Below are 23,983 nucleotides of genomic sequence, written 5' to 3'. Positions count from 1 at the left end.
TGGCTTTTCATTTAGGTTTATGAGTCTAAGAGTCAGTGTTCATTTTTTTCCCTCCAGTACAGATATATTTCCATAGAGATACATACGATCCAGCAACATTTTTTGAACCGGTTCATTTTTAAAATGATTTTCTTAAACTTTATTATGGATTACCAGAAAAAAAAAATTCTTGACTAATACCCATAACTATTAAAGGGAATAATTGACAATGCCAGTGAATCATGCTGAATGCTAATCAAGATTTTTACTTTACAAGTGATCACTCAGTTAAATTATTATTACCGATCTTCATTTTAAGGAGTTGAGTTTATTATTACTTCTTTACAGTTGAAAATTCTAGCCACAGGAAACAGTACATCAAACCCTTAAATACTTTCCTCTAAGCCTGCTAGAGCAAGCAAGCTGCTAATTTGAAGCACATATTACTGGGACTCATAATTTCATGCTTGTTAATTACTCATTTCGGTCTTTTACATCCCTAAACACGAGGATGTGTTCCCTCTTACATGCAAGCTCATTTGTAAAGGTTAAACCGCACAGACTAGGAAGGTCTCTCCCGTGTGTATAAACAACACGCAGTGTTGGTGGCCCCTGGAGAGAGCACCCGAGTGCCCTCAGCGTGTGGAGACTTGCAGTGTTTGCTGGAGACGGCATCTGTGTTCTCCTCGTCTTGTTTTCTTTCTCCTCCCCAGAATGCCAGGCCTCTGTGTTCGGCGTCTAACGTAGCCTCTGCCTGGCGTCCCTTTTCAGGTCTGAGAGGATGTTCCTGGACTTCCAGGTCCTTGCGGTTAGCAGAGGGCCACATATCAGTAGGTCTGAGCTGGGAAAAATACCCTGATTTACATACTGCCTTTTCTCTATCACTCTTTCTGCAAAGCTTCCCTTTACCTTTGCAGGTATTTGACTGTTCCTTTTTTTTTTTTTTTTTCCCCAAACAAACTTTAATAAGCTTTTCAGTCCCAATCACTGAGTTGTGTATTTAACTTGGCAAGGATGTTTCTGTCTCACTTAACCACGTTTTTTCAGTGCCTCTCACAGAGAATGTGCCCAGTGCACCTATGTGAAGAGGAATGCTTCACCCAGGGGAGAGGTGAACGGAGCTAGGTAGGGAGTAGGGTCCTACCTCCGGCTGGGAACGTGCTGAGGGTGGGTTTGTGGAGGGTCAGGTGGCCAGGAGGAGACGTAGGGCCGTCCATGCAGGGCCTGTGGGTCCAGCGTGTGGCCCAGGGTCTTTGACCGGCTAAGTGCCTGTCTCCTTTAATGGGACTGGAATGTCTGGGGCATCCTGCACAGTCTCCACAGGTGCTCTGCTCACCCGGTGGCTTTGCACAGTGGTGTCCTGTCCTGGAGACACAGCCGTCTGCCCCCTGCGGGTGGGACCCTTGTCCTTCTCGGGCCGGCGCAGCCTGCCGGGTGGCTGTCTCGACTCGGAGGACAGTGGCCTCTGGACCTTGGACTCCAAGAGTGAGAAAGCAAGCAACTGGCAGACGCCTTACGCTCGAGAGACAGGACGTGCCAGCGGTGCACCGACCCACAGCCTCCCGAGCATCCGACCCAGCGTCTGGACCACAGACCCTGCAGCCATCAGTGCTCCGCGCCTGCAGCTTCCCACGCGGGACGGGCCAGGGAAAGCCAGACAGATACGCCCCCAAACCAGCCATGCGCGTGCCGCGCTTATGGTAGCCACCTCCTGGGCCCCCCGCCCTGCAGCCTCCAGCCAGGCGGTCCCTGCAGCCGGCCCCGTTCCCGGGAGGGCTGTCCACTCCGCTGCCGGCCTTTCTGCCACGGCTCAGCCAAGCGCTGGCCGAGTCTGCCCGCGGAGAGCTAGGCGTAGGCGCCTCCGCTTGCGCTCACCACCGGCGGGTCCTCCTTGGCTCCCGGAAGGGCCTTTTGTCCTGTAGGGCCTCCTGCCTCAGGCTGTGCCCCTGCCAGCCCCTCTCAGAACCTGATACGTCCACACCTTCTTCTGCCTTCCTCCAGATCCACCAGTGCCCTTCCGCCGCACCTGGGGTGACTGGCGCCTTTAGCAGGTACCTTCTTCCGCTTTGGCCTTGCTCGTCACAGCAGCTGGTCAGGCTGGTGGTCGCCCTGGCCGGCTGACCCGGCAGGGGTACGGCAGAGGCAACTCGGAGCCAAGCGTGGCGCCGATAGAGGCTCTGGGCTTCGCGCCGTGTGCCGGGAGCATGGAGAACAGCAGCTAACAGCTGTTGCACAAACACTTTTCGCCATGAGGGTGCTAGAAATTATTAAGCAAGCTGGGCCGCCCTAAGAAGTCAAGAAAAGCCCTGGGCAGCCCCTGACAGCAGAGCCCGCTGGGTCGGATGGCTCATCTCCTGTCTTCCTGAGAAGCGCCAGCCGTGTCTGCAGGCTCTCGTCATCTAGAGCTTAGGCTGTAGGATGGCTGTGCCGCTTGACCTAAGGGTCCATTTTTGGGAACGGACGCTTATTTTCCAGTGAGGTCCTTCATCACTGGAGGAAATCAAGGATCCCCTGCTAGAAAGCGCAGAGAGCAAGTGTGTCGGTCTCAGTAGCCGTTCTCAAACCGAGGCCCCCGGCAACAGCTGTTGCTTCCTGTTCTGTGGTCCCAGGGCTAGAAATCCTCCTTCTCGATTTCCACTTGGGAGAGAGATGAACCAGTTCACTAATCCTTTCAGTATAGTATGTTCCACCAAGTTGTCTGTAGTTTACTCCAAGATACATGTTGCTTCAAAAGAAAAAAAAAAAGTTTTAAGTATGCATGGGATGCAATACAGAGGAAAGTGTAAATAGATTATTTTTTCTTTAACTTCTGCTAATAGATCTGTGCGTGTAGTCGTTAAAATCAAGCTTTTCTTGGTTAAACTTGATCTGTTTTTAAAATCGCTGACTGCAGAGCACAGGGCTTTGGTAAAAACAGGTCAGGTCAGTGGTTCTCCCCCGTGTTTAGCACGCACACCCTAGTTTCCTGCTGGTGGTGGGGGGGAGGTTGATGAAACACAGCGCTGGGCCTCACCCAGTTTCTACTCAGTAGATCTGGGGTGAGGCCCAAGTATTTGCATTCCTGATGCTCCTGGTCCAGGGACCACACTTTGAGAACTAGTGGCTTAGGGAAACCAGTGGTAGGTGAACAAAATAAGTGAAGTTTTTCAAGGAGTGTATTCAGTGATTGATTGCCTACTATATACTACCACGGTGGCTTAGAAAAATGGCACCACCACTTTGATCAAAATGTACCGTGCGCCGCGTTTTTATCGTTAAAGCCGTTTCACATGTAAACTACGTAGCTTTCACCACGTGGAAGAAGACTGCTCCATTTCTGGGTGAGAGGAAGCGTGGAGCCGGCTACATCAGTCTGCTTCCTCTTCTACAACTTCCTGTTTGCCAGACTGTGACAATTTGATTTTAGCCCAAGATGGGCTCTTCCGCCTTTCCACGTGGAAAGAAAGGTATGTTGTATCATTAAGGAACTGACTATCTGTAGCACAAAACAGTGTCTTTAGGTCACCTTCCTCCTCCTTTTTTTTTTTAGTAACTGGAAATAATCAAAGTAAGACTGTTCTCAAGATATATTAAGTTCTGAGAAGCATTATCTCGCTTTGTTCAAGGTGTACAGGATATGGAAGGTGTAAGTTGACCGGAGGGCGGTGATCAATGTGGGTCCACAGTCCGTTTCCAAAACCGGAGGAGCCAGTTGTATTTCGATTTTTAAATTACTATTTTAAAGAGGAATGCACGGATTCCGTGATATGTACGCTCTGGGTGGGGGATGGGGGCGGCGGTGGCCTGGGGCAGCGTCTGTAATCCAAAGCTCGTTGGTGTTTGTACAGGGAAGCGCGAGAAGGTTCAGGCTAAGTGTCCCAAATATTAAACATTAAAACTGACTCTGTTTTTGCTGCTGAATGAGAACTTTTCCGTTTCCGGAAGTTTATGGATTATGGGGCTGGGGACGCGGCGTCAGTGTGCCTGTCCGAAGCCGGGCGGTCAGTTAACAAGTATTTGTGAAGCTAGGGAACGTGTAACACTGTGGGAAGGAATCCCAGATGGTTACCACTTCCTTTTAAAGTAAAGCACCCGGAACGAGGCAGATGCAGCAGCCCTTGCCGTTTTGGGAGCTGTGGTGTGCAGGCAGGGAAAGCAGAGCTCGTCCGTCGTCTCCGCTGAGCTCACAGATGCTCCCTGACCGCCTTCCGCGGAGCCGCTGCAGGGCACGTGCGCCCCAGACGGCCCTGGAGGCGGGGAGGCCGGGCCGGGCGCCGTGCTCACGGCTGCGCCGGTTACCCGCTCAGCTGACGCAGGCGCCTAGCAGGTGTGTGCCCGTGGAAGACCCCCCCAGGGTGCAGACGGGTAAGCTGAGGCCCAGCGGGGCGCCGAGCACGTGTCCTGAGTTCCCAGCGGCTAGCCAGCTGTGGGGCAGCGCCTCCAAGCCAGGCCAGCCGGGCTTCCGAGCGCGGGGCCGGGTCCCAGGCCAGAGTCCTCCCACACGCCTGGGCCTGCGGGCGGCCGCTGCTCCCCACGGTGCCCCCGGCAGAAACCGCAGGTCGCCGAGGCGAAGCACCGCCTCCTGGGACGTCCAGCCAGAACGCGGCCAGGCTGGGCATTCGCTGCTCGTCTCGGATCAGGACGCCCTTGCTTTGTGTCGGTGTGGTTCGGAAACGGAGGTGGGGTGGGCAGAGAAACCAAGCCAGGTCCTACCCTACATGCTTCTTACTCTCGGGTTGATTGAGGGGTTTTGCTATTAAATAATGCAGATCATGCCTTTAGAACTGGATTAGGTGCAGCTTCGTGCAAGAGAGAAGTGGGGAAATACGCTCACCCCTTCCGTCTTCATAAGCTGAAACACAAACGGATACTGTCCTCAGAGCCTGGGACGGACTCAGCCAGCACTTAAATAGGTTCTCGATGATAAAAGCTGTTACTAAGCATAGTACAACGACAGAAGCTCAGCCTCATACGAAACAGAGAGGCCTTCCAGGTGTGGTGATGCCTTTTATAGTAACAGTTCAGTGACCCTAAACGTCAGTGCCTTACGTTTTCCCCACCTGGGGACCCAGCCCGCAGCTCGGATGAAAGTACCAATCTCTGGGCTGAGTCTGTCCGCTCACCCCCCTCACCCCACCCCGCCCCCCCGCCATCCGATCCCCTCGTGTCACTGCCTGCCTAGTTCCTTCATCTGCACCTGCTGGGACTGCTGCCTGGATCCTATCCCCCCCGCCACCCAGGGCTGAGGTTCTCGTGTACCTGCAGTATTTTCCTAACACACCTGAGGAAAGGAGCAGCTTGTGAGCGCGTAGCCTGTGGAAAACCACGTGAGTTTCCTGTGAAAAATAACCCAGAAGCACGGCGCAGAGCACAGCTACTTTATGCGGCTTCATTTTAGTTTAGCTTCTGGAGAACCTCTTCCTTTCAAAACGCTGTCCCTTTCATTGATCGTATGCTGTTGTCAGCTGGCGTACTCACTGCTGGGTCTGAGGAGTTTGGCGATGCGTTCAGATCCCCGCTTATTCCACCGAGGGTTTGGGGTGATTTTATCTAAATTGTGAAGAAAAGTGGCTGTCGGCACAGTCTCCTACAGATTTATAATCCCACCGTTCTGTGCCTTTTAAATTGAAAGCTTCAGCTTTAAATAAACGCTGCTTGAAGCATTTTTAAAGAATACACCTGTTTTCTGTCTTCAGAATTAGTCTTTTTTCATGCTCCTTTCTCCTTCCCCGTCCACTTGCTTCAGCACGAGTCCTTCATGTTAACTCCCCACCCGGCCTCTGCTGCTTTTCCTGGCGCTCCCTAGCCTTCGCAAACCCATCAGTGGTTTCTCACTCGCTTGGTGCCGACGGTGTATTTTTGTCAGTCTTTCTCTCTCTCTCAGCCGCTAGAAGAAAAGTGCTCACGTGTAAAAAGTAAAGAGTACAGCCTCCCTGCCAGTCCATCCATCTCCCCACCCCGAGAGCCCTCCCTCTGTGTCCCCTCACAGGCGAGAAGGATGTAAAAGAGCATGTGTTACAGACAGCCCTCCTCGTCGTCCAGCAGAGGGGTGGACCAGCCCTTCCCTCTTTGCTGGGACTTCTTTAGGGAGATTAAGTGCAGCGTGGGTTCTAGAAAAACTGAAACCACTCAGGTTATTATGCAAACACTGGCTGCTTCTACCAAGGAGCCCAGGAAGACTTTTCTTCAAGTCCCACCTTCTTTTGTACCAAAAAAAGAAAAGGAAACAAAAGCCGGAATTTATTACCCAGCCCAGGGGTCATGTCCAAGCACAGTCTGGCGAGTATGTCTGAGGGTGGAAGTCTGAGATCTGCTTGTTGTGTGTCTTATTCCGTCCCCCCCAGAATCCAGCCCGTGGTAGAACAGTGAGGACCCAAAGAGTTAAAGCGCTGAAGATGAATTCTGCGTACTTGATACGCAGCTGTAGATGATTTCGCCTTGAAAAGCAGAGGAGAAAGAAAAGCTCTTTCTGTTGCTGGTCATCGTCAAGGCTGAAGCATGCCACCGTGGGGCTGAGGGTCCAGGGCCTGTCCGGGGAAGCAGCCTACAGGGAGGCCCTAGCAGGACACATTTAGCCGGTGGGGAGGGGAAGGGCAGGTCAGCCACGGGGTGGGTGGCGGCCTCCTGGGACTGATTCCTTCACCACAGAGCGTCGGCATCCAGGTACGTTGCAGGAAACGCCGCCGCTGTTGCAGGAAGGCTTGGTGTGGGAACCCCCCCCCCCCCCGCCCCCCGCGCCTGATGACGCAAGTGCCGTGAGGGCGGTGGTCCCGTGAGAGGAAACGAGAAGCACGGGAGTTGTGTTTTCCTACCCAGAGCCGCGCACAAGTGTCTGTCCTCGCGTAGGCGCTTCACTGCTGCGCCCGCGGCCAGGCGCTCGTGCCGGCTGGGAGTAGTTCCTCGGGGCACTGAACGCAGAGGGCTCGCACACAGACCCTTGCGTGCTGCCGTCACGGTGCACGCTTGGGAGGACCAGCTCAGGGCGTCAAGCGCGTGCTCAGGCCCAGATGCGTACGTGCGCGTAGACAAGGCCGTTTCACCGTAGTAGACACTTCCTTTCTGGGCCAGCCTGTAACGTTCCCGAGCAGCAGAGAGCAGGCCGCCCAGGGCATCGTCTGGTCCCCGTGGCCTGAGAACGTCACCCCCCACGTCCATAGGTCTCCCCGAGAGAGCTTTCCGCCCTGAACTTGACCTGCACTGTGAACACACGTGCTTCTCTGATGTAGACTTGGCCTTACCACCGCGCCCACCCTAAAAGCCTCTGTGTCTTCATCTCACTGTGTCTGCAGATACTGAACGGCTGTACTCAGTGGTGTTTGAGGCAGTCTGCGGTCGCTATGGGAAGAAATACAGCTGGGATGTGAAGTCCCTCGTTATGGGCAAGACGGCGTTGGAGGCGGCCCAGATCATCGTAGACACCCTGCAGCTCCCGACGTCCAAGGAGGAGCTGGTGGAAGCCAGCCAGGCGAAGCTGAAGGAGGTGTTCCCCAGCGCCGCGCTCATGCCAGGTGCCACCCTCCGCCATCCTCGCCATCGTGTCTCTCGCCTTAGTAGTGACTCTCACAGACTCAGGCGGGGCATGCTGGGGTTGTCCTTTGGTCTTGATAACTTCTCGGAAAATTCTCTTCCTTGTGAGGCTCAGAGGGACTCCAGAGAGAGTTTGGTGGATGCTGTCAGTATGCTGCGATTCAATCTTGTCTTTTTAGAGGCTTCTTAAAAGAATATACATTCCTTTCACTGACTCCTGAGGTCCAAAGACATTTGCATTTTGTTTGCATCAGTATTATGTAAAGATTACATTCCTGACAGAATTGCCTCAATGTTTAAACTAGGTGGCTTTTTCTTTTCATAATCAGATAACACGACTAAGGTTTCAGCAGCGATGCAAACTTTAACATTTTGATGATAAGCAAGCACCTAAATCTCCCCGAAGAAGTTTAATTTTTTTTTTTTTTAAGTTAAAGGCATAATTCTGTTCTGACGTGTCTGTTTGTATGGCCTTTATCGCTCTCTTTACTTGTTTTCCTTTGAAAGGGAAGATGATTTTTCTCCCTTGGAGCATGTTAACTGAAGATTGATCACAATGGAATTGCCTTCTGGTTCTTGCTGCAAGTGAGAAGGTCAAGAATGCTCTAGATTACAGGGACAAAAAATGCCTTAAAATGAAGTATTATTTTAAGATTCTTCTCGGAGAAAAGGTGAATACTCAGTCTTTAGAATTCCTGGTGCTAAGGGAGAAAAAGTTTGCAGTTACAGCAGTGATTTTGGATTCAAAATTGTATTCATATGAGTCGTCATCATTTTTGAAACGTGTGTTGTTATCTATATTTGTACACGTATCCAGAGGGGCAGATTGAGTATTCCCTGGAACTAGAGAATTTTCTGTCAAAGGGCCCTGCTAGTACCGCTGCCTGTGTCACACAGAAACCATGTGGACTGTTCTTGGGTTGCACACACACACACCCCTCAGGCACGGGTACAAGCACCACGATTCACACCCCCTTCATCAGCTGCCTCTGGGCTGTTTGCACACCCAGTAATCCTGACAAACTTTAGTGATGGGAACGCATCCATATGTCACAGGAAACAGCTTAAAATTTACCATCTTATCCACGTTTAAGTGTACAGTTCGGTAGTGTTAAGAATGTTGAAGTTGTTGTGTAAACATCACCACTCCGTCTCTCAGACTTTTTTTTTTTTTTTTTTAAATTCAGTCCCTTTTTTTTTTTTTTTTTTAATTTATTTGTTATTTATTTATTATTTTTATTTTTGGCTGTGTTGGGTCTTCGTTTCTGTGCGAGGGCTTTCTCTAGTTGTGGCAAGTGGGGGCCACTCTTCATCGCGATGTGCGGGCCTCTCACTGTCGCGGCCTCTCTTGTTGCGGAGCACAGGCTCCAGACGCGCAGGCTCAGTAGTTGTGGCTCACAGGCCTAGTTGCTCCGTGGCATGTGGGATCTTCCCAGACCAGGGCTCGAACCCGTGTCCCCTGCATTGGCAGGCAGATTCTCAACCACTGCGCCACCAGGGAAGCCCTCTCAGACTTTTTATACTGCAAAGCTGAAACTCTGTCCCTATTAAACCCTAACTCCCATTCCTCCCCGTCTCCAGCCCCTGGCGCCCACCCTTCTTCTTTCTATCTCTGTGAATTTGAACTGTTCTAGGTGCCTCATACAGTATTTGTCCTTTTGTGACTAGCTTTTTAAATTTAGCATAATGTCCTCAAGGTTCATCCATGTTGTAGCATGTGATTTTCTCCCTTTGAAGACTGAATCATATTCCACTGAATCATATTCCACTGTACGGACCACATTTTGTTTATCTCTTCATCTGCCTATAGATAACTGGGTTGTTTCCACCTCTTGGCTGTTGTGAAAACCACTGCTGTGAGCATGTATATTACAAATAGCTCTTCAAGACCTTGCTTTCATTTCTTTTGGGTATGGTCCCAGAAGTGCGATTATTGGATTATAAGGTAATTCTGTTTTTAGTCTTTTGAGGCTCCACCGTAACTGTCTTCTATACTGGCTGTACCATTTTATTCTTCCTCCAACGGCCCACAAGGGTTCCAGTTTCTCCACATTTTCACCAACACTTGTCATTTTTTGTCTTTTTGATAGTAGCTGTCCTAATGTGTGTGAAGTGATAATCTCTTGGTTTTGCCTTTCTTTAATGATTAATGACGTGGAGCATTGTTCCATATGTTGTTAGCCGTTTGTATGTCTTCTTTGGAGAAATTGTCTATTCAAGTCCTTTGCCCATTTTTTAATAGGGTTATTTGTTTTTTTCTTGTTGAGTTCTAGGAATTCTATATAAATTCTGGATATAAACCACTTATCAGATACATGATTTGCAAATATTTTCTCCCATTTCATAGGTTGCCTTTTCACTCTGTTGACTGTGTCCTTTGATACACAGAACTTTTTAAGGTTGATGTACTCCCATTTGGCTGTTTCTGCTCTTGCCTGTGCATTTAGTGTCATATCGAAGATATTTAAAAAATCCTGTGTCATAATGCTTTTTCCCTATGTATTCTTTCAGGAACTTTATAGTTTTAGCTCTTACCTTTAGGTTTTTAACCCATTTTTGAGTTAATTTTTGTGTATGGCATAAAGTATGAGTTCAGCTTTGTTCCTCACACGTGGATATCCACTTTCCCCAACACAGGTTTGTTGAAGAGACTGTCCTTTCCCCATTGAGTGGTCTTGGTAACCTTGTTGAAGATCATTTGGCCATATGTGTGAGGAGTTTTTTCTGGGCTCTCTATTCTATTCCATTGGTCTATATGTCTGTGTTTATGCTGGCACCACACTGTTGTGATCACTGTACCTTTGTAATGTGTTTTGAAATCAGGTAGTGTGAGATTGTCCAACTTTGTTCTTGTTTTCCAAGATTGTTAATGGCGCTTCAGGTTCCATTGAGAGTCCATATAAATGTTAGGATGGATTTCTGTATTTCTACAAAAATTGCTGTTGGAGTTTTGATATGGATGGCTCTGAATCTGTAGATCGCTTTGGGAAGTATGGACATTATAACAGTATCAAATCTTCCAGTCCGTGAACATGGGATGTCTTTCCATTTATGTGTGTCTTCTTTATTTGTGTCTTATTTATTTGTTTCTTCCAGCAGTGTTTTGTTGTTTCAGTGTACACGTCTTTCACTTTCTTGGTTAACTTTATTTCTCTTTGATGCTATTGTAACTGGAAGCGTCTAAATTTTCTTTTCACGTTGTTCATTGTTAGTGTATAGAAATGCAACTGATTTTTGCATGTTGATTTTTGTATCCTGCAATGTTGCTGAATTTGTTTATTCTAACAGTTTTGTGTATGTGTGTGGAATCTTCTACATATAGGAGCATGTCATGTGCGAACAGATAACTTCAGTTCTTCCTTTCCAACGTGGATGCCTTTTATTTATTTTTCTTGCCTGATTGCTCTGGCTAGGACTTGCAGTGCTGTGTTGAATAAAAGTGACAAGAGAAAGCATGTTTGCATGTTCCTGATCTCAGAGGAAGAGCTTTCAGCCTTTTCACATCGAGTATGATGTTGCTGTGTGCTTTTCATATATGGCCTTTATTATGTTGAGGTAGTTTTCTTTTATTCTTAGTTTAAGTGTTTATATCATGAAAGGGTGCTGAGTTTTGTCAAATGCTCTTTCTGCATCAGTTGAGATGACCATGTGGTTTTTGTCCTTCATTTTGTTAGTATGGTGTGTCACACTGATTTTTGTATGTTGAACCATCCTTGTGTTCCCCCTTGGTCATCGTGTATAATCCTTTTAATGTGCTCTTTAAATAAGTTTGCTGGTATTTTGCTGAGTATATTTGTGTCAGTTTCTTGTAGTTTCTTTGTTTGGCTTTGGTACTAAGGTAATGCTGGCCTCACAGAATGAGTTTGGGAGTATATCGTCTTCTTTAATTGTGGGGAAGAGTTTGAGGAGTACTGGTATTAATTCTTTAAAATTTGGTAGAATTCTCCAGTGAATCCATGTGGTCCTGTTTTCTTTGTTGGGGGGTTTCTGATTACTGAATTAATCTCCTTAATAGTTACAGGTTTGAACAGACTTTCTCTTTTTGCTTTGATCTTGATAGGTTGTATGTCTCTAGCAATTTATCTATTTCTTCTAGGTTATCCAATTTGTTTGCATACAATTTTTCATATTATTTTCCTTTAATCCTTTTTATTTTTGTGGCATTGGTTTTAATGTCCCATCTTTCATTTCTGATTGTAGTTATGAGTCCTTTTTTTTTTTCTTAGTTAATGCAGCTAAGGATTTGTCTATACAGTTCATATTTGACCTGGAGTCTCTTTCATGGTTTAACATACGAAGCACCTGTGATGTTTTAGGAATGTAAATATCCTTTTTCTTCCTTATCCACCCAAGCCTTTCAAGTGGTTTTCCTTCTAGAATTTTTGTCCTATATTTTAAGATTTACTTGAGATATGTTATACTACAATTCCAAGAAAATATAATGTCTCATCCAGCTAGTCTGGTTGTTTGGCTGGATTGCCAACAAGTCTATATTGTGAAATCTGCTTGGTGATCCAATCATTGTAGTATCCTCATTTGTCTCTCCCAGTGACTAGGTATGAGTTAGGTAAGGTGCTAATCGTAGGTAGCAACAGAAGAGAACTGAATCCAGACACCTCCACTATAGAAGTGAGGCAGGAACTAGTTCTTCAAAGACAGTTTAGTCCTACAGAACTCACCTGGATGACTCTTCTTTCTGTGCTACTCTTTCACCTCTTTCTAGACAAGAGGGGTAGAGGACCTCTTTATTTACTGATTGATCAAGGTTATGAATCTGGCTTTTTAGCCTGAGAATTTTTGTGTATACTTAAACTTTTACAAGCCTCACAGATGAGAGTAAGGACTTATCAGTGGTTCTAAAGTGTCTTTTTGAAAACATGAGGTCGTTTCCACACACATAACTGGGAGGTGAGCTAAGCATGAGAAGATGACAAGAGTATAAAGAAAAGCCCAAGAACGCACCAAACAGGAGACATGTAAAATCGTGCTGGGATGTTGGGTGAGACCAGGGACCGAGGTCAGAAGGTGCCACTGGACGTTCTGAGTGGGTTAGGATGACAAGCAGTATTTGGTGATTATACGTACCCCAGAAGGGAAGAAGAACAGGAGGAAAACGCAGGACGGACTGTGGAGCCGAAGGAAAGGCTGTGTGGAAACCTAGACCTGGAAGCACATTTCCTTAGAGTTTCTGTTCTATAACATGTTAGTCACAAAAACAGTAAGGACAGAGATCAAGTTGTCTACCCAAAAAGACGTACTTCGCTCCCTAGTTTCCACCCTTGCTGCGTTCCTCGCGTCGCCTCTTTTATCTGAGCCAAACCTGAATTCCACCGGAAAGGTGACCTCCTGGGGAGTCTCGGGTGTGGTGACTATAACTAGAAAAAGTCACCACTGCCCTCTTTCTAGGTCTAGGTTTTCACCTTGTTCACTCACCGTTTTGTTACCACCACGCAGCTGTGGATGGTAGCATAGCCCTTGACTCTCATTTCTTTTCTTTCTGAAGGTGTTTTCTGGTGGGGCATTTTAGGGTGTGGAAGGCATCTTGAGCCCATTAGAACAGGAGGCTGTCTGTAGGGACGGTCTATTATTAATTCAATATCCTTCATTTTGAGAATGAAGCTCTTACTTCAGGGTGAGAGCGGTGGCCCCAGCAGGTACTTAGCAAGGAAGGGATGGCAGTTTGCCAGGGGTAGCAGACCCTGATTGTGATGCAGGCATGTCTGCCTGGGCCAGTCACCAGGGGAAGCAGGCCCTGATTATGATGTAGGTGTGCCCCGCTTGGGCCAGGCACCAGCAAATTAGCCCCTGATAGTGACGCGGGTGTGTCCTTGCCTGGGTCCAGCCACTTGGGAGGGTAGGGCTGGCCCATGGGGCTTGAAGGCCAGGCATAAGTGACTTGATTACCTTCCTATCAGCAGCCTAATGACTGAATGCTTTGGATGCCTCTCCTTGAAGTGGGTCATGAATGATCTAGGAGGGAAATACTTTTGACCAGTATGTTCTGTAGGCATTTACCACATGCCTTAGTGATGAAATACAGGGTGTAGGTCAGAGAAAGGTCTAATTATCTTCTGGGAAGAGACATCTTCTGAATCGTGGCACAACTTTTTGACAAGAAGTATTGAAATGTATGTGGCCTAACCTAAGAACAATTTTTGCCACGGGACGTAAGGAAACCTTTTTAACAGGGTCCCCATGAAGGGTGCTGATTGTATTTTGATGCTGATTGTATATATGCTCCGTTGTATTTTGAAGCACATTTCTTCAGTCATGGATTCTTTGAGGTGGATGAAATGATGTATTTTGGCATAATTCAGCGAGAGTAACTGGTGTAGAAGGCCAGTCATAAAGTCGGTGCCTCTTCTGATGTGAAACCCCCCGGAGGGTTCTCCTGTTGACCTGGCTCTCTACTTTCCCTGCTCTTTTTCACGGGCTGGGATGGGGGGATTTCCCACGGAAGAGCCCAGGGCGTGGCATCTGGGCCAGTGGACAGGAGGGGTACAAGGCCGAGGCCAGGAGCGATCGCCCACGCCCACGCGCTGCCCATCACTCGGGCCCCTCGGAGGTGCCGGCCCCCACCCCCGGCCCCGCCCACCCCCGCCGCACCGCGCTCCCTCGGGTTATAGCTCTCTCCCCTCCTCCTGCTCAGATCACCCAGCAGACGAGCGGAAGTGCGCACTGATCCCCGGTCCCCCGGGCAGCCGAGGCTGTGGTGCCCAGGCCTCTGCGGCGGGGGGCGGCCAGTCCCCGCTCTCCCGTCCGCGGAGTCTCCCCGTGTCCCCGTGCTCCGCAGGCCCCGGTCCCCTCGGGAAACCAGGAACGCGGCCGTGCCCACCGTGGAGTGCGGCCCCCCGACGTAAGCTGGAGAGCAGCGCACGTGGGGACTCCCTGGGCAGGAGGATGGTCCTCGCCGGGCTCAGCGGGTGCTTGCGCTCCTTGTCCCTGAGCGCCCCTGAAGACTACAGCCCGGGCGCGAAGTGCACACCGCTCTCCGTGGTGTGGGCCCCAGTCCCGGTTCTGCCCAAGCCCGATTCTTCTTTGCCAGCCTGCTTTAGCCTGGGTGATGATGTCCGTCTCCACCCCCGCACCCCCCGCCTTCTGCTTCTCTCTTCTACTTTATTCTTCATGTGTCTTATGCCCTTAGTCCCCCATGGCTCTTAGCAGACATTATCGGCTCCTGCCGCCCCACTTTCTGAACATACGGTCCACCGTCCTGGCAAGAAGGCACTCATTCCCTTAGGGTCATCCTGTAATTCTCCTCTTCCTTCACTCAGTCCGTAAGGGCATCTGGTGCTGGGTGGCTGCTCATGGGCACATTAAAGAAAGGTGTGTATAATCAGCTTAGGACATGTGCATAGCCATTAATCAGCTTAGGACAGGTGCATAGCCATTTATCAGCTTAGGACAGGTGCATAGCCATTTAAGTGGAAATCTACAGTAACATGTAGTTTTACGTCAGAAAGAGAAATTCAGAAAAGAGTGGTGGAAGGGGAGTGGAGGAAAATAAAGCAGAATATTCTCGGAGCAGTGGCAGCTTTGTGGTCGGGACGGGGGCTTGAACTTTGGGGAAACTGCGGAGAGCATGTGAGATAGAGGCGGCTCGAAGCTAAGCCTCTTACTGCTGATGTGCTTGAGAAATGGGCAAGGACTTCGGCTCGACTAGGTCTTTAGTCTTGAGCTAAGCTGTCAGCTGCTTCTAGAACCAGTGGGAGTTTTGAAGAGATGATGTGCCAGAGGGAAACCCATGCCGGGGGTGGGGGCGGGGGGATTCCTCTGGGTTTATGGCACATGATGACGACGGCAGGGGAGAGTTAGCCGGGAGGAGGACCAGGATATGAGGGCTTGACCTAAGGTGGAGTCAGAAAGTCTGAGTGGACCACAGTCCCATGTGAGGTGACAGTGTGACGTGGTACTGGCAAAAATTAACATTCACCTGAGAAACCAGGACTGGAACTGAAGTGTCAAGAGTCATTATTACTTAAGCACCGAAGCTGTAGAATTGCAAACATAAAAAGAATCCAGCAGACAGCACATACGGAGAGAAGGTGTGAGTCTCAGGTTACTCATAGCTTTTCTCATCATGAAGTCAATCACAACAGCAGTGAAAGGACAGTATTGAGTATGGACGTGGTAACAAACCACATTCGTGATGCCACGCTCCTTCAAAATTATTTGCTGGTCAGTAATGCCAGTAACAGACCTTTACAATTCTGATTCCGCTTGTCCTGTAGAGTACTGACTTAATTTGATGATGTACATGGACGTTACTCCTTTTTCCTGGTTTAAATATTCTGGCATTCAAAGACTGCCAGGTGCCTGAATTGTTACTGACTAAATTATAACAGAGACATCCTAGACTAAGCCACGAGATATATATGTCTTGTCTTCCCGCGATTCTAGCTATTACTTAACTGTGGGCGTAAAGGTTTTTCTCAAAAGAATGAGCTGCAGTTTGTTTTTAAATGTGTGGCGGTTCCCCTGTGGATTTTTAAATACTTGGGAGGAAAAGACCATGGATAAAAGAAGTCCTTACTGAAAGATCCCTCAATTCAGTGGAGAGAAAATGGGTAGATAGATGGCCGTGATGGTTTAGTCACGGGCGTCGGCAGCTGAGGAGAGTGGCTTCCAGCCGCTTGGACAGGCTCTGGGTGTCTGAGGAGCAGGTGCTGACTGCACAGGTGCGGACTCGGGGGGTGGGTGGCACCTGTGTGGGGTGAGGAGTGACCTGTCGTCCCAGTGAACACGGCCAGGTTCCAGGGGGCCGCCTGGCTTGCCCCGCATCCCACAGCTTCCCTGTAGCCGACCCGCCCAGCAGTGGGGACGCAGTGTGTGCACAGACAGTAAGGGTACAGTTGAACCTTGAACAACACCTGTAATTTATAGTCGGCCCTCCGTGTCTGCACTTCCTCCTCACCTGCCGAGTCAACCCACCACAGACCGTGTAGCACTGTAGTGTTTACTGTTGAAACACATCCACCTGAACGTGGACCCACACAGTTCAAACACCTCTTGTTCAGTGGTCAGCTGTATATTAGTCTATTTATTTTCAATCTTGGAAGATCTACTCCTAGCATTATTTCGGGGATGCGGTGCACAACAGACAAAATATTTCAGCTGCGGCTTGCTTTTCAAGAAATAAAAAAAATTGTATTTTTTAAAGAATGGAAAGCAACTACTCATAATAGCCAAAAACTTGAAGCTACCCAGGTGTCCACTGATGGATGACTGGATAAATAATATGTTTTATATTCCTACAGTGGAACATTGATTCAGCCTTAAGAAGGAAGGAAATTCTGACACAGGCTACAACACGGGTGAACCTTAAGGACGTTGTGCTCAGGGGAAGAAGCCAAACAGAAGAGACAAATACTGTGTGATTTCACTGACAGGAGTCAGCTGCAGTGGTCAGAGTCACAGAGACAGAAGGTGGTGCGGAGGTTACTGGGGCGGAAGCAGTGTTCAGTGGGGACAGAGCTTCTGTCTGGGGAGGTGAGAGAGTTCTCCAGATGGCTGGTGGTGACCACTGCACAACAAGGTGAAGCTCCTGAATGCCACTGGCTGTGCACTTAAAAATGCACAAGATGGTAAACTTTATGATATTTTACCACAATAAAAAAAATTTCGTTTCTGTTTTTAAATACCAGAAGCCGTTCACGGATTATGAAGTTGTATTTTGTTAAAGTTCCTGGACAGGCGAGGTAGAAAATGGTGGTAATTGCATGCCGTACAAAGGATTTTCCTGTAAATGTCACAGCTGTGCCTGTCTCCTCTCCCCCAAACCGAGTCACACAGCCACTAGGGGAAGGGCCTTGCTTCCGTGTCCCCCTGAGCACACACTCAGTGGGACCTGAGTCGCAGTGTCATGGCATGTTGAGTGGGGCTCCAGCACCTCACCACAGAGCCCTCCTCTGAGAGATACCCGTGGAAAAGAGAGGACCCTCGGTAGGGGCTTGCTGCAGCCTCCCATTCGCTGGCGCCTGCGGCATCTCTGCGGCAGCCTAGACAGGAACACAGGGGAAGACTTTCTGTTTCCTTACCGGACCCTTCCCCAGAGCATAGACGATAACACCGAGAATTTTATATTTGAGGACTTCCCTGGTGACACAGTGGTTAAGAAGCCGCCTGCTGATGCAGGAGACACGGGTTCGAGCCCTGGTCCGGGAAGATCCCACATGTCGCGAAGCAACTAAGCCCGTGCGCCACAACTGCTGAGCCTGTGCTCTAGAGCCTGCGAGCCACAACTGCTGAGCCCACATGCTACAACTACTGAAGCCCGCACGCCTAGAGCCCATGCTCCATCTGCAACAAGAGAAGCCACTGCAATGAGAGGCCCACGCGCTGCAACAAAGAGTAGCCCCCCACTCGACACAAGTAGAGAAAGCCCACACGCAGCAACAAAGACCCAACGCAGCCAAAATAAATAAATTTAAAAAAAAAAAGAGTTTTATATTTAAGATAATTCCCAGAAAACAACATGCACAAAAACTCTGGCCACAGTGTTGAAACTTCTGCAGAATGGCAGCAAGGAAAAAATAGTTGACAGTGGAAAATTATCTCATTTGACTGTTCTGGTCCCCACAAATTGGGCTGATCACTTTCATATTAGTTTGATAGCCACAGTAATGACACTGCTGCTTTCGTCTCTATTGGATGCATCAGGTGAAGGAAATCAATCCATTTTTGATGTGAATTGTTGAGAAGGCACCCACCTTTTCTTTTTTTCCATCATCTCCTATTTGTGTAGGAATTGAAAACTGAACATGCTTCCTATATCTTTATATCATCTGCAGTTTTTATACTCGTCCCGTGAAGTAGGCAGGATTGGTCTTACTCACATTTTATAGGTGAGGATGCAGGTTTGGAGAAGTAAACTGAAGAGTGAGGAATCTGACCCCTGGACTTCTAGGCCATTCCTACGCTGCCCTGACTGAGAACATTGCGTACGGCACTGCCTATGGTGACCGGCATCCCTGGTCTCCACCCACCAGAGCCAGGAGCCCCCCCCTCCCCCAGTTGTGACAACCAAACAATGTCTCTGGATGTGGCCAGATGCCCCGGGGGGCGGGGGTCTAAACTGTCTCTGCTGGGGAACCACTGCCCTAAATACAGTGGTAGACTGGGAAGGCATCGTGTCAGGTCCCTCTGAGTGTGTTATGGGGCGGATGGAAATTTGAGGCTCCTGGGCCTTGCTCGTCTTGGAAGGCGACCCTTCACTTCAGTTGTCATTGCCTTTGATGGGCCTGTTCTCCAAATCCTGCCCTGGGAAGGAGGGTGGAATGTCTGGTTGTCCCCACCATCCTCCCATACGTAGGTAAGAATCCTAATTAGAAGCCACCCTGGAAAGGGCAACCCTCAGGGTGAGTCAGCAGGACCTTATCTCCCCTGTCTGCCCTGGAATGTGAACTCATGGCCTGCGATCATGCCTTTCCAAAGTACTCCTTAGGAATCCGCAGTGACATTAAAATCCAGGCATTGCTAAAGGTCTTCTGTCAGCAGGGAGAGGTGTCAAGATCCCCCCTCTGAGAACCTGCTCCTGTAGCTCCCAGCACCCTCGCACCTCCTGGCTGTTGATCCCAGCAGAGTGGCCTGGTCTCTGGGTCTGAGGTGGCAGCTGGAGGCTCCTCGGGCTTCTTCCTACTGATGCCGAGAGCAGCTGCTAGGCTTCTCTTCCCTTGTGTGTGTGTGTGTGTGTGTGTGTGTGTGTTTCCTTTTTCTTTCCTGAGCTCTGCCCTTGATTGCTAACAACTGCTGAAACGTTGCCAGCACACGTTCATGTTTATAGTCATGAATTATGTCGTCTTCTCAGAATCAAGGCTCCAGCTTCTAGTTTCCACCACCCAGTGCTGCTACCTTGGGTCCTTGGGGCCACAGTTTCTGTGGCTGCTGTAACAAATGACTGCAGACTTGGTGGCCTGGAACAACAGAGGTTTATGCTCTTACAGTTCTGGAGGCCACAAATCTGAGATCAGGGTGTGGGCAGGCTGCACTCCTTCCGGAGACTCCAGGGGGAAGAAGATCCTTCCTACCTCTTCCAGCTTCCGGGGGCTCCAGGCGTCCATGGGCTCGTGGCCGCCTCCCTCCCGTCTCTGCCTCCGTCTTCACGGGGCTTCTCCTCTGTGTCTGTGTGTCTCCCCTTGTAAGGACACCAGCTGCTATGACCTGAATGTTTGTCATCCCCCCTCACCCCCAAGTTCATAATATATGAAGCCCTAACCCACCCACCCCCGCCGCCCCAGTGTGATTGTGTCAGGAGGTGACCCCTTTGAGAGGCTATTAGGTCATGAGGGTGGAGCGCCACGAATGGGATTAGTGCCCTTATGAAAGAGACCCCAGAGAGCTCCATCACCCCTTGCACCATGTGGGGACACAGGGAGTAGACAGTCGTCTGTGAACCAGGAAGAGGGGCCCCTCAGCAGACACTGAATCTGCCAGAACCTTGATCTAAATTCCAGCCCACAGAACTGTGAGAAATCAATTTCTGTTGTTTATGAAGTATCCAGCCTGTGGTGTTTTATTGTAACAGCAGGAACAGAGTTAAGACACCAGTCATTGGATTTAGGGCTCACCATAAATCCACGATGATCTCATTCTGGAGGTCCTTCATCACACCTGCAGAGACCCTTGTCCCAAATAAGTTCACATTCAGAAGCACCAGAGCTTAGGACTCGGACATATCTTTAGGGGGCCACCGTTTGACCCACTGCCCTTGGTGGCTTCAGCAGCCGCTCTGTGCTTCCTGAAACACGCGGTGTGTGCATTGCTGTGTGGTATCATCTTCCCCTGGGTCCTGTTCACTCCCCCCTGGGAGTGAACCCTCTCTGGGTTCAGGGTGAAGTGTTACAAATGATGCCTGAGCTAGTTAGAGGTTTGATGGATATACCCACTCAACGCATGAATTCCAAGGCACCACCTGAAAGAACTCATGTCCGCTGTCTTTTCTGCATTTTTCCTTTTTTCAGATCCACTTTCGTGGCAGCCTCTGTGTCCTTTCTCACCAATCTTAGGTCTCTAGGATGAAGTCAGATGGAAACATTCTTCTATCAGGATCCCTGATGCTCCACATTTCTTATTTCTTCCCCTGTAGGTCAGTCCTGTGAGTGTGGCTTCTTTGTAGCAAGAGCTGTCTTTCTGCCCTGCCCTGAAACCTACTTAAGCACACCAAGGCTACAAGCTGTTGGGTGGATTTCATTTATGTACCTAATGAACCAGCTTCTCCACAGGACGGAACTCCTTTCACATTTTCAGTCTTTTACTTCTCAGAGTGACTGAATAAGAAAAAGTTGGTGTACAGTATTTAAAGGATACAAAAGTGTTTCAGGTTTGTGTGTGTGTTTTTCAAACCCAAACAGAATAGGCCTAATTTTTTAAAAGATTATTTCCCTGATTTAAAAACAAAATTTTTTGTTCACTTAAAAAATGAATAGGGCTTCCCTGGTGGCGCAGTGGTTAAGAGTCCGCCTGCCAATGCAGGGGACACGGGTTCGTGCCCCGGTCCGGGAAGATCCCACATGCCGTGGAGCGGCTAGGCCCGTGAGCCACAACTACTGAGCCTGCGCGTCTGGAGCCTGTGCTCCGCAACAAGAGAGGCCGCGATAGTGAGAGGCCCGCGCACCGTGATGAAGAGTGGCCCCCGCTTGCCACAACTAGAGAAAGCCCTTGCACAGAAACGAAGACCCAACACAGCCAAAAATAAATAAATAAATAAATAAAATACAACAAATTAAAAAAGAACAACAGTTGTCCGAAAATCATTTTTTTTTTTTAATTTTATTTATTTATTTATTTATTTATTTATTTATGGCTGTGTTGGGTCTTCGTTTCTGTGTGAAGGCTTTCTCTAGTTGCGGCAAGCTGGGGCCACTCTTCATCGCGGTGCGCGGGCCTCTCACTATTGTGGCCTCTCCCGTTGCGGAGCACAGGCTCCAGACGCGCAGGCTCAGCAATTGTGGCTCACGGGCCTAGTCGCTCCGTGGCATGTGGGATCTTCCCGGACCGGGGCTCGAACCCGTGTCCCCTGCATTGGCAGGCAGATTCTCAACCACTGCGCCACCAGGGAAGCCCCGAAAACCATTTTTGATTCATTCCCCTATGGATAAAAATGTTGAGTACTCACTCCAATATAGGCGTATTTGTATGTACTTATTTATGTACAGTACTGTGCTGTTACATTAGGTACATTACAAAATATTCACAGAACTAGAAATGTTAGAAGGATAAGCTGAAATGAGATAAACTATATTTAAATTTTTAAAATCAGTAGCACCAAAGAACTTTCCCAGCAAAGTTTTCTTTTTCCAGTAGGTTTTAGAGAAAACATCTGTTTAAATATGCTCCATTATTTTTTAATATGTTGGTTTACTATTGTGTAATACAATTTGAATATTTTGTTTTAAATTCAAATCATGTTGATACTCAACTTTAATCACCGTATCCAGACAGAGGTGATTATTGGATGTCTGTTTGTTTATAAGCATTCTTTCATCCATCTTAATTCATCCGTTAAGTAAAGGTTTTTTTTACTGAAATTTAACTGATAAATGTAATTCTCCATGCTATTAATCAGTGCTTGTTGCAAACAATCTTGAACGCTGTGGTTTTTTCATGTTTTCACATAATAGATTCACACCCCATAGAAACCCTTCACGTAGAATGCTTTCACACTGGTTGGAAATTCCTTTCAGTGTGAAATTAAGCATATGTGTTCAGAAGTCATACAGGTCTGTAGTTTTCTTGTGTGACTTTTGTCCAGCTTTGGTATCAGGAAAGTGCTGGCCTCATAAAATGAGTTGGGGAAGCAAGCGTTGCCTCCAATTTCTTGCAGTTTCTTTATTTCTTCTTTCTTTCTGAGATGCTTGGTAAATTCACCAGTGAGGCCATCCAGTCCTAGATCTGGGAAGGTTCTTGACTATAGATTCAATTTCTTTAATAGAGCTAGGGCTAGTTAGGTTATTAGTGTCTTCTTGAGTGAGCTTTCTATCTTTCAAAGAACTTGTCCATTTTATCTAAGTTAGCAGATTTATTGACATGAAGTTGCTTGTCATATTTTGTGTATCCTTTTTAATTATTTTAAGGGCCTGTAGTGCTGTCCCTCTTTCACTGCGATAAACTTGGATTTTTTTTTTTTTTTCCTTAATCAGTCTAGCTAAGAGCCCACCAATTAAATTGATCTTTTTAAAGGACTAGGTTTTGGTTTAATCAGTTTTCTATGTTCTGTTTTCTGTTTTCTGTTTTGAGTTTATTTTTCTTTTCCCTTTACTTTCTTAAGATAACATCTTAGATTGTAGATCTTCTTTTCTTTCTTCCAGTTTTTGATTTTTCAAATACCATTCCTATTTTAATTCTCCTATGGTCAGGGAAATTACTTTGTATGATTTCAGTTACTTAAAAATTTTTGAGACTTGTTCTTTGGCTCATAGTGTATTCTGTCTTGTTGAATGTTTTATATGCACTTGAAAATAATATGTATTCTGCTATTGTTGGGTAAAGTGTTATATAAATGTTCATTTGGTTAAGTTGCTTGATAGTGTTTTTGAAGTCTGCAGTACCATACTTATTTTCTCTCTACTTGTTCCGTCAATTACTGAGAGAGGAATTTGAAACATCTGTCTGTTTTTCTCCTTTCTGTGCTGTGAGTTTTTGCTTTACCTATTTTGAAGGTCTGTTATTTGGTGCATACACATTTAGAATTGCTATATCTTCTTGATGAATTGACCTATTTGTCATTACAAAACATCCCTACTTATCCCTGATAATCGTCATTCGTTGTTCTAAAGCCCACTTGTCTTTTGTTAGTACAGCTACACTGACTCTTGATCGGTAGTGAACATAATACATAGTTTTCAATCCTTTTTTTGTTGTTGTTGTTAAAATTTTTTTAATGTGGACCATTTTTAAAGTCTTTATTGAATTTGTACAATATTGCTTCTGTTTTATGTTTTGGTTTGTTGACCACGAGGCATGTGGGATCTTAGCTCCCCAACCAGGGATCCAGCCCGAAACCCCTGCACTGGAAGGTGAAATCTTAACCACTGGACCGCCAGGGAAGTCCCTCAGTCCTTTTAGTTTTAACCTATCTGAGTATTTATCTTTAAAGTAAGTTTCTTGCAGGCAGCGTGTATTTGGGTCTCACTTTTATTTTTGTTTGTTTTTCCATTCTGACAGCCCCTAACTTGGGCATAATTATATTTATCAAGCTGTTATGGGAGGTCATTATCTGCTAATATCCGTCATCTCTTCCATATCTGTGTTCATTTCTATTGATTGCCTTTTTCTCCTGGTTATGGGTTGTATTTCCTCCTTTGCAAGCATGGTAACTTTGATTGGATGTCGGACACTGACTTTTACATCCATCCGAGTGCTAGGTTTTGCTGATATAATTGTCTTGGCGTGGAGTTGAGGTCCACGTTTTCCTCTGAGCACCTCATAGGACTGTTTCTCTGGAGGATCACAGTATCTGTTGCCTTTCTGAATGGGTTCAGGTATTGAAAAACGTGTCAAT

General features: G+C 47.6%; 1 protein-coding gene across 2 annotated transcripts in view; it reads left to right on the top strand.

The window, feature by feature from the left end:
• Positions 1 to 23,983, top strand: part of PUDP (pseudouridine 5'-phosphatase) — a 131,959-nt gene that overhangs the window by 26,675 nt on the left and 81,301 nt on the right. For both annotated transcript variants that reach the window (XM_068532750.1, XM_068532749.1), the window contains exon 2: positions 7,248 to 7,466. In XM_068532750.1, coding sequence (XP_068388851.1) covers positions 7,248 to 7,466 — 219 coding nt within the window. The remainder of the gene's footprint in view (positions 1 to 7,247; positions 7,467 to 23,983) is intronic.

Source organism: Eschrichtius robustus, chromosome X (genome assembly GCF_028021215.1).
Source record: "Eschrichtius robustus isolate mEscRob2 chromosome X, mEscRob2.pri, whole genome shotgun sequence".
Lineage (NCBI taxonomy): Eukaryota > Metazoa > Chordata > Mammalia > Artiodactyla > Eschrichtiidae > Eschrichtius > Eschrichtius robustus.
The sequence above is the reverse complement of the archived record's forward strand: the minus strand, read 5'-3'. Positions and strand labels throughout refer to the sequence as shown.